We start from the raw sequence: 10630 nt of genomic DNA, 5'->3' as shown, positions 1-10630 counted from the left end.
TCTGGTTTAACAATGACCTTTAACCCCAGCTCTCTTACATAGTGCCCAGTGCAGATCACAGTCTTCTTTCAGGAAGGAGAGGCATGCTCCTAGAACTAGAATTCAAAGATATAAATGTTCCTTCATTCCACATCAATGTCTGCAGTTATTTAGCTAAATTCTTTATTTAAGCTACTTTACTGAACATATTTCTTAGTTTTAATTTTTTTAATTTACTCACTTAGCCTCAGTTCTGATGTCACTGGAAAGCGACCGAAGCCGTCGCTGAGTCTTTAACAATCTGTTGCTTATGAACCAAAACGCTCCAGTTTTCTTTTCAGCTGGGCTTTTATTTGTTTAAAATAAAACATCAATATTCAGTTTTATTTACAGAAGCACACAATTATCTGGGTAATTAGCTGTGAAAACAGATGTTCTGGATCATTTAGGTCTGCAGTGGTGGTTCTCCTCTGAAACTACTGAAACATGACCAGACGGAGGAAAACAGTCTGGTTTCATCTGTCAGACTGATCAGGAGGGTCTTCATCACTGAGGATTCTGGGCGACCCTGCTCCAGCCTTCGACTATGAGCCTGTTCACAGAGCTGTACAGGTGGGGCTCTGAAGGTGTAGAGCTGTTGGCTCCATCCATGATGGTGGAGTAGTACCAATTCTCCAGCTCAGAATCCTGCAGTTGGTCTGTGTCCTGGATCTCCTCATAAACCACCTCAGAAACGTTCTCTTTGCTGTTTCTTATCTCTGCTCTCTTTGATGACCACACCCTCAGGGCCAGGAACATCAGGAGCAACAGAGCAGCTCCTAGGACAACTCCAACAGGGATTTTCCAGGAGTCTGAGGAATGTTGGATCTCTGCAGCTGCTTCCTTCTGCTCCGATTCCAGTCGGACAATAGGCCCATCTTTTCCTGGTGCAGCTTGATCTCCTGGCCCATCTTTGGGAATCTGCTCATTTGAATCTGATATCACTTTCAAATAAACTTCCTGTTTCAAGTTGCATAGATACATGGACTCGTCAGTAAAGTTCACATTTCGGATCAACAAGGCTCCATCTGCCTGTAAGCCGAAGCGTTTGTCAGGAATGTCCACAACACCGTTTGTGATGGAGACCAGCATCTTCCTTTTCATGTTTCTGTATCTGCTCCAGGTGACATCTCCATGTGCGTGGGAGCATGGCAGAGAAGCGTTGGTGTTCAGGAACACAGTCTGGTCACGGATGCCTGGGAAGGCAAAGAGGACCAGTCAAACTTTCCCACAGACATTTTCCAGGCAAGGATGATGGAACTGAACTGAACTTTCATCAGAAACAGTCTGTAGAAACAAAGCCTACACAGAACAACATAGTTCTAATACAGTATTTATGATGATCTGGGAGTGTTTCCTCACACATCTAACTGGGAGGAGACCCTGGGAGAGGTTACCTCCAGGACTAAATGTCAGATAAGATGATGGACGTCTTCCATTGAGTGGTGAGTGGTCTTAAAACCTAACCGTGTTAAGCCCAAAAACATCGTTCCTGAGTAGTGGCGTAAGGAAGGAATAGACTGTCCTAATCAAAGGAAAAACATCCCACCATACTGCCACTACCATGCTTCACTGTGGAGATGGGACAGTTCAGTTCAGTGCTGGAGCACTTTCATCTTAATGAAGTCCAATGTTAAAAGCTACATATTAATTATTTTCAGCTATTTTAATACAGTCAGATTTCCACAGCACTGAAGCAGCTCTTATTGTAGATTTTTAAATTTTAAATCATAACGTGAACATTTTTTTAAGGGTTTTCTCTGTTTCAAAGATTTGTTTGTTTAATTAGAAGAATGTTCTCTACATTTGTGGGGATCCTCTGGGATGGGTTCTGGTTCTGTACCGGTAAACTTCGTCACTTTCTCCAAGTTTATCTCAGCCTTTAAGGACTAATAGGTTTAATGAAGGCACTTTATATAAAAGATTTAAACCAAACTTAAAACAGTTCTTTTTAAAATTAATTTCAGTAGCTGTTTGAGGAGTTCGTAAAAGTTGCTGAAAATGTCCTCCAACACAATAAAGTTGTCCAGGTGTGGTGAATTGTCATTGGCCAATGGTCCAGCCAATGAGGGTGCAGAGCAGATAACTTCTAGTCTTTTCCACAGAAACCAACAGAGGAGGATTTTAGTTTTCACACCCTGACTGACTGAGGCTTCAATCTTTGTCTGTTTCTGGCCGCTGTGGTGGGCAATCACCATAGCAACCAGTGACTCAGCTTCTTATGATGCGTTATTTTTCCTCTGAAGTGAAACCCTGGATCTGGAAATGACATCACACCCAGGTGACCCATGGTTTGTCAAGAAACCAGTGATTAGCTACCTATTCTGTTACTGCAGATGGACCAATCAGTGACGTTCTCTCTGTTTCATGTGTTCAGACACAGGAACCTGTTTGCATTCAGATGTTCTACAGTATGAAGAACTCATTTCAATAAAAGAAATAATCAGTCAGTCATTTTCTACCGCTTATTCCATAGTGGGTCACGGGGGAGCTGGTGCCTATCTCCAGCAGTCTATGGGTGAGAGGCGGGGTACACCCTGGACAGATCGCCAGTCCATCGCAGGGCAACACACAAACAACCATGGACACACTCATTCATACACCTAAGGGCAATTTAGAGTGACCAATTAACCTAGCAGGCATGTCTTTGGACTGTGGGAGGAAGCCGGAGTACCCGGTGAGAACCCACGCATGCACGGGGAGAACATGCAAACTCCATGCAGAAAGACCCCAGGCCGGGAATCAAACCCAGGACCTTCTTGCTGCAAGGCAACAGTGCTACCAACTGCACCACCGTGCAGCCCTTAAAAGAAATAATAAAACGTTTATTTCACTACGTTTTACACCAGCAGCCAAACTGAATTTTAGCTTTCAGGAATTTGATTTCAGGATCCATTTGAGTTGATTTCCACTCAGACTCTGAATAAAACCAGTTTAAGGTTCGTTGAGAGAAGCTGCAGGATTCCTGATTTTTTAACGGTTTTCATGGAGCTCCAAAAGTCAGCATTTTCAAACTGAAACAGGATAACAGATAAAATGAAGAAAGCGAGTCGCTCTTTCTGGGATTGGTTCTACCACCAGAACTGAAAGATATTTTATCTGTGAATCTCTGACATGTTTTCCTCATTCAGAGTGAAATTAATCTAGAAACATGATGGGTTCTTTTTAACATCATTCTGAAATGTGAGAAAAATAATCACTCAAAATCAGATTTTAGCTCCGTCTTCAGTCCAAGTAAAATTCCCAGCAAGTTGCAAATTACTGAAGGAAAACTGATTTCTGGAAAATCCATATGAGATCTGAATGTAAAGAGTTTGAAATATCTTCTGTGGAGTCAGTGACGAATACAAGCCGTTCTTTCCCGTTTCTGATCCCTCCTGAAGTAAAGTGAGGTTTAAATCCTCCCAGCTAAATAAATCCAAGCAGGAAACCAGCAGCTGATGGAATCCATATATTTACCTGTGCTGTGACAGAAGCTTCCAGCCAGCAGAAAGCAGATGAAGAGCAGCATCTCAGCCTGGACCTGTCTGCAGGAAAACTGCAGTTTTACTAAGAAACAGGAAGTGGTGGACGACAAACTGTGGGTGTGGAAGTGAATCAGTTTTGCTAATGTGGACAAAGAGGAGCCAGTCTCTGATTACTCAGTTTATTTCCCCAGAAACATGTTTCTATACAACATTTACAGCTGTTATAACCACAGTTCAGGCTGAAGTCAGATGGAGATTCTGGATCTGCTGGACAGAACCTGAACCTCTTGTTACTGGAAGCCTAACCTGATGTGACACAGCTTCCTTCTGCCTCTAACCCAAAGAGGTCACATAAACTCTTAAGACTCCTCAGTGCTGCTGGGTCAGCTGATATTCGACAGATCTCCGAATGACACCGTAGCTGAGCCTCGCTTAGCTGGTTTGGCCTGGACAGAAAAACAAAGACTTCAGGAATCCTGTTTTATTGTTAATTTTCCTTTCAGTTTCAGGGAATCTTTCCAAACTTAAACTTCCTGTGTGGCAGCCCTGATGGCTTTATTGACCCGGACCTAAACCTCATCAAACAGCAGTGAAGGATCACACCTCTGATGGGGCGGGGTTTATTCTCACTGCTGCTGATTGGCTAAGACTTCAGAGAAACCAGTGAAAGATCAGGACCAAGTTCTCACCTGAGACTCATGAGGTTTCCAGCCAATCATGTAGAGGATCTCGAAGGTGGCGGGAACGGAGCCGTCCTCGCTGCCGTACATCTCTGAAACAATCCAAACAGGATCAGGATGAAGCATCTGCTCCTCCAGCTCATCATAGTGCTGAAACAGCACTGGTGAAATCTAATAATGGACTTGTGTCTGTTCTGGTTCTGTTAGATCTCAGTGCTGCATTTGATCCAGTCGACCATAATATTCTCTTAGAAAGGCTGGAATATGTTGTAGGGATCAGGGGAACAGCGCTAGGCTGGTTTAAATCTTATCTGTCTGACAGATTCCAGTTTGTTCATGTAAATGATAAATCATCTTTAAACTCCAGGGTTAATTGTGGAGTACCACAGGGTTCAGTACTTGGGCCAATTCTCTTTACTATATATATGCTTCTTTGAGAAAGAAACTGCTTAGTCAATCACTTAACCTGGAGGGCATTAAATTGACCTCTGATAATAAAGTAAAAAACCTTGGTGTTAACTTTGACTAGGACATGTCATTTAAATCCCATATTAAACAGGTTTCTAGGATTTCCTTCTTTCATCTCCAGAACATTGCCAAAATTAGAAATATCCTGTCCAGGAGAGACGCTGAAAAACTAGTCCATGCATTTGTTACTTCAAGGCTGGACTATTGTAATTCTTTACTATCAGGATGTCCACAAAATGCAGTTAAAAGCCTTCAGCTGATTCAAAATGCTGCAGCAAGAGTTCTGATGAAAATTAAAAAGAGAGATCATATTTCTCCTATTTTAGCTTCCCTTCATTGGCTCCCTGTTAAATCCAGAATATAATTTAAAATTCTCCTCCTCACATATAAAGCCCTTAATGATCTAGCTCCATCATACATCAGAGATCTGATTGGTCCATATGTTCCTAACAGAGCACTTTGTTCTCAGACTGCAGGTTTACTGGTGGTTCCTAGAGTCTCTAGAAGTAGAATGGGAGGCAGATCCTTTAATTATCAGGCTCCTCTACTGTGGAACCAGCTCCCAGTTTTAGTCCGTGAGGCAGACACCCTGTCTACTTTTAAGGCTAGGCTTAAAACTCTGTTGACAGAGAAACAGGAAGTGACACACTGACGGCGTGCAAGGATGTGTCAGTGATTAATGCTGAACAGCAGACATCAGACGCTTCCGTCAGGGAAAAACAGAGTGATGAATACAGCTGGAGGTCACAGCTGATCTGAGGAGATGGAACTGAAGGCCACTGAAATGATCTCCATCTTTTCTAGGTCAGATGCTGACATGTTTTTCTCACCTTTCACTGAGGTGATGACTTAACAAGCAAATTAAATGTTGTGGCTCTTCTTTGCTTTGCAGCCAATCAAATCCAAGCAGCTGCCACTGAGAGAGAGCCATGAAGCTGATGTGGGACTTTGAAGGATGAACTCTACAGCAGCTGATCAGTCAGAGTGCAGAAGGTCCACAGGACATGCAGTACTGTCCTGCAGAACCGCAGCATGCATTCCCTTCAGTCAGCAGTCTGGACCGGTTCTGTGGTTCCTGCTCCTTTCTGAACACTCACCTTTATAAATGGCTGCAGCTGCTAACATTGTGTCTCTGTGCAGCATTGACCTCCTGTTCCACGCACAGTTACTCTCACCCATACCTGCAGGGGGCGACATGTCAGAGTCTTGGTAACATCTAAAACTCTTTATGACCAACACGTTCTCCGTTTCTGCAACCCTGCAGCTCTCAGAAACTTTCATCAGTGTTTTAAACCTTTTTAGTGACTTTCTGTACTTCATTTTTGATTTCTGAGCACTCTGTACCTTGCAGATCAGTCATGACCTCCATGATTCCTGGATAATAAACCTGAACATCATCGATGTCCTGTAAAAACAGAAGAACAGGGGGCACAGATCAGAAACATCAGGATTGTAATAGATTTTAATTCTTTAAATTTATGTAATCGGTCTCTGCTGCCTAAGGAGAGAAACGTTTTAGTTGAGTGGTGGAACCATTTATTGATCTCTAGCGCCACTTAGAGGGAAGGACACGGAAAAAATCCAAGCTGAAGCTGCTGAAGGACACACTGACCACTCACTCACTACTTTCTCTTGCTACTCTCCAACTATGAATTATCTGTAATTAAGGCTGTGATAAACTTTATGCTTTATGATTAGGTTCTGTCTGACCCGGAGTGTCTCTCCTACATGTTTCCATTAACAGAGCTGCTGCCACCATCATCTCTGTTTTCTTGTCCATAGGAGGTACTCCTGGCTCAGAGTCTTTGGGTTTGGTTGTGTTAGTTCTGTCCTCTCAAGCCCCAATCTTTGTCAGTAGATGGGCACTCATATTGAGCGTGATTCTGGTTCTGCTGGAGGTTTCTACCTGTTAAAAGGTAGTTGTTCCCTTCTACCACATGCTTGCTCAGGGGGAAGGCTTGCTGCAGAGGCATCCAGGGGCTTTCCATGGATATTTTACCATTTGGTTTCATATGATCAACTAATTATGACTGTCCTGTATTATAATTAGGATTAAACTGGGCTGCATGCAATCAGATCAGCTTACATGCACCATTCAGTGGGATCTGATGTTTTAGGTGCCATGCTTTCACATTCCTTAGGTCAAAGGTCAGCTGAAAGGCCTTTTGCTGCCTTTAATGTTTAGTTTATAGCTGCGATGCTGAAGTTCATGGAGCGTAGCAGAAACATCATGATGAAAGGGTTTAATCTTGTTTGTTTGGACCAGGCCTCATGTTTCACCTTTGATCAGAACCAGCAGCAGACCCATCAGTGATGATACGGCTCAGGGTCGGCTTATGGCTCAGTATCTCTAAAGACTTTATAATTTAGTTGGATTTTGTCTCAGTTCTGCTGAGTTCTGTGGTTCCACTAACACAGCGGAGAACCTCACTGTTGGACTGTGAGCGGGACATTGAGTTACTGATCTTGGTTCTGGCTTGGGTTCGACAGGAAATGAAACCTTTAAAAGGTTCTTACCACAGTCAGCATGGTGAAGCCGGCCTGACCCAGCAGGTTCCCCAGGTCTGTGACGGCGGTGTAGGGGGACACGTGGGGGGAGAATCCTCCCTCCCTTTCCATTTCAGCCAGCTGGAGGGAACACCGCAGCTCGTACAGCGTCTCCCCACCCACCATCGCCCCGATGAAGACGCCGTCTGGCTTCAGGATCTGATGGATCTGAGAGGAAGAGGCAGGATGAGGCTGGAGACATATTTCCAATCCCAGCAGAACACAGATCCTCTTATGGTACCTGTCTGAGGCCTCCAGGGAGGTCGTTGATCCAGTGAAGACTGAGGGAACAGAACAAAACACGTTTTAGACAGAACAAGATTCCTGCACGGAAACTCCCATTTGTTTAACTGGATCTGAAAAATCCCACAGATAGTCAGACTGAAAACAGCTGGCCTGCAGTAGATGATCATCTGAGGGATGATGGAGTTCTTAGGAGCTGGCTGAGATCTTTGATAGACCCTGATACTGATCATCTACTAGAAATGTTTTAGGTCCTGTGGGATTTACTGAAGGAACACAGAGATCGGTGTAAAACAGCTGTCCATTGATCCATCTCCTCCTGTTCCACATCGGTTCCCAGATCTGAGCTGAAACCTCCTTCTGGTGGCAGAGGCTCATAACTGCAGGCCACAGATGAAACCTGAGGGACTCACGTCAGGCTGCTCAGAACCAGGTCGAAGGTGTTCTCCCTGAACGGCAGAAACTCCTCGTCAGCCAGAACGCGCTGAGTGGGAATCTCACTCTGCCTCTGGAATTTCTGAAACACATCAGGAGGGATTGGGTCAGGATTGAACGCTTTGTCCACAATGTGCTGGTTTCACTGGGATGTTGGTCAGAACTCACCAGAGTCTGCTGGGAGATGTCTGTCAGGAACAAACGCTCCACCACGTTCTAAAACATTAAACCAGATACATTTACACAGAACTCCAAGCATGATTCCCACCGCAAACATTCCCAATAATGAAGATTTTCTTCCTGATCTTCCAGCCTGGAAGATGTTCTGGTTTTATTTTAGGTCCATGCAGGAGTGTCCTCCTCTTCTCCTCACCTTGCTCAGATGTTCTGCGATGTGACTTTTTCCTCCTCCAATGTCCAAAGCCAGAGGGAATGTCCTGAGGAGACGACAGGAGGACAAACGGGACACAGATCAGATCCATACATTCCCACATCTCAACCAGCTGATCCAGAATGAAGCTGCTCACAGTTCTTCGTTTACTGAACCTGTCCTGTAAAAATCAGGACACAAGAGACAACCATCTGCAGCTGCTGATGGTTCAGAAGAACAGTAACTGGGGCGGCTGTTGTTTTTAACACAGAGGACTTCCTCCTAGGAGCATTTCAAGTCAGATGTCCAATGCTCCCAGGAGGAAGGGCCTCTGTTAAAAACTACAGCTCCCAAACTCCAGGTCAATCAGCTGTGGTTCTCCAGAACTGATGATCGGGTCTCTCAGCATTAGTAGATTCACAGGTGGTCCTCCTACAGTGGGTCTAACTGAAACAGTAAAACACGGTACAGAGCTGAAGTGTCCTCTATGGAAAAGTGGGGAAACAATAAAAACTTAAGTCCCAACATCCATAACACCAAGGAGATGGTTGGTGACCTCTCAGAAGACAAAAAGGTTCCTCAGCCTCCAGAAACCATGAACCAATCTGAAGGAACGGCCCGTTTTACTTCCTGAGTTCTCCAAGTCTTCTCATCCTTGTGGGATGAAGAAGTTTTTAAGGTTAGACTGTTCTTCTACAGGAACGTTATGGAGGATGTTCTGACCTTCTCCATAATAGGATGGAGGATTCATCAGAACAGCATCAGAAATGATGGGCCAAGATCTTCCTGACATAAATGACGCGTTTAATCCTGGTCTTTATAAAAATGAATTAAAAATGTAAAAGAAACATCTCAGCCTGTAGATTTGATTTAAAGTTAAAAAGCATCAGGTCCAGATCAACCCGGTTCCTAAACAGATCGGACCCTCAGCTCTCATAAACTCCTCCTCTATCTCCATCTAATGGTTTCATTGATGGAATCATCTCCTCATGCATCATCTGAGATCTTCACACCAAACTAAAGTCCTCACTAGACTTTGAATGGAAAACAGAAACCTGTCGGGCTGTCTGAGGTTAAAGTCACCATTCTCTCCACAGTTTGTTTGGACCTGGACCTGGACCAGGACCAGGACCGGGACCAGGACCTTACCTGGCGATGTCGTAGACCCGATCGGCGACTCGGCTGCCGACCTGTAAAGCACACAAGATCCAATTTAAACTTTTCAGTTTGTCAAAAAGTCCCAAAGAGACGGTGGTACTGAATGAATCCATTCATGTAAAAGACAACCAGGCTGCCACCAGCATCAGAACCACCAGCACCAAGATCCAATTACACAAAAGGGAGAGACAAACTAAAAGAGACACGGGCCACACTAAACAGGCATCAAATGAGCCCAACCGGGCTCTAAAAGAACACCTGGCATACAAAGCTGCAACCAGTCAGACTGATGGGGTTCAACATCAGAACCACCAGCACCAAGCAACCAAAGGCAACATTAGAAGATCCAAAACCAAACAGAAACTATTGAGTAGCGCTGATTTAAAGAAGAACGGGTTCAAACAGGACAGAACTTCTCTCACCTCGTCCCTCAGGTAGTCATACTGGTGACCATTTTGCAGAACCGCAGCCCAATTCTTCTGCCTCTTCTTCATCTCCCTGTTGAACACATTCATGCTGCCTCTGCCTGAACCAGATCCTGACAGGGCCCTGCTGGATCCAGATCTGAGCTCACCTGTAAGTCTGCAGTACCTGGAGGCCAAGCCTGAGCCGATCCATCCTGCAGGAGCAGAACCGGCTGTGCGCAGGCCCTGCAGGACTTTCTGGGTCCCTCTGCTGCTCATAATACTGCTTGGAACCAGCAGAACCTCTTCAACATGTCTGCTTCCTGCCCTGCAGTGACCTCAGACGACTGGAGGGAAAACCTGGCTGGGTGGCTTCAAACTGAGGAACTGGATCAGAACCTGGAAGCGGAGCAGGAAGCTGCTTCATCCTCTGCAGCCTGTTTGATTTTAGTGATGAATGTGGTTCTGTTTCTGTCTCAGATAGACTTCATGCAGAATTTCACAATCTAAAAACCAGAAACTAATGAAACCAGTAAATATGAAATATTTATAAACTGGAACCAGGAAAGAATTTCTATTTTCTTCTATATTTAATCTTTGGTACATGTAGCCTCATTGAGAACCCTAACCATGAAGCCTCTTAAATACATCGGAAGAGGCTGGGAATGTTTTAGCAGAGGAAAGACATAAAAATGATTTCAATTCATATGAAATAATAAACAATCCTTTCTTTTACTGGACAGAAAATTCTTCAGTTCCTCCAGAGACAATAAGCCATTAAGTTTTCACATTTTTATCAAATGTCTGCAGAGCTGCTTTTCCTGAAAGCATTGGGTCAAA

The 10630-nt window shown here is 44.3% G+C and overlaps 2 protein-coding genes across 2 annotated transcripts; both read right to left on the bottom strand.

Moving 5' to 3' along the window:
* Window positions 1-308: 308 nt before the first annotated feature.
* Window positions 309-3570, bottom strand: LOC124867989. The gene is made up of 2 exons (XM_047364749.1): window positions 3478-3570; window positions 309-1214 (listed from the first exon to the last, which is right to left on the bottom strand). The coding sequence occupies exons 1-2, from the start codon at window positions 3527-3529 to the stop codon at window positions 526-528; spliced, it is 741 nt and encodes a 246-aa protein (XP_047220705.1). The 5' UTR covers window positions 3530-3570; the 3' UTR covers window positions 309-525.
* An 80-nt stretch (window positions 3571-3650) lies between these two features.
* On the bottom strand, window positions 3651-10183 carry ndufaf5 (NADH:ubiquinone oxidoreductase complex assembly factor 5). The gene is made up of 11 exons (XM_047364732.1): window positions 9809-10183; window positions 9378-9418; window positions 8232-8295; window positions 8027-8074; window positions 7837-7940; window positions 7422-7461; window positions 7151-7348; window positions 5978-6038; window positions 5731-5814; window positions 4175-4257; window positions 3651-3931 (listed from the first exon to the last, which is right to left on the bottom strand). The coding sequence occupies exons 1-11, from the start codon at window positions 10067-10069 to the stop codon at window positions 3869-3871; spliced, it is 1047 nt and encodes a 348-aa protein (XP_047220688.1). The 5' UTR covers window positions 10070-10183; the 3' UTR covers window positions 3651-3868.
* Between the last annotated feature and the right edge of the window lie 447 nt (window positions 10184-10630).

The sequence above is a fragment of the Girardinichthys multiradiatus genome, chromosome 5, assembly GCF_021462225.1.
Source record: "Girardinichthys multiradiatus isolate DD_20200921_A chromosome 5, DD_fGirMul_XY1, whole genome shotgun sequence".
Classification (NCBI taxonomy): domain Eukaryota; kingdom Metazoa; phylum Chordata; class Actinopteri; order Cyprinodontiformes; family Goodeidae; genus Girardinichthys; species Girardinichthys multiradiatus.
Note: the sequence above shows the minus strand (reverse complement) of the source record. Positions and strands in the feature narration are given on the sequence as shown.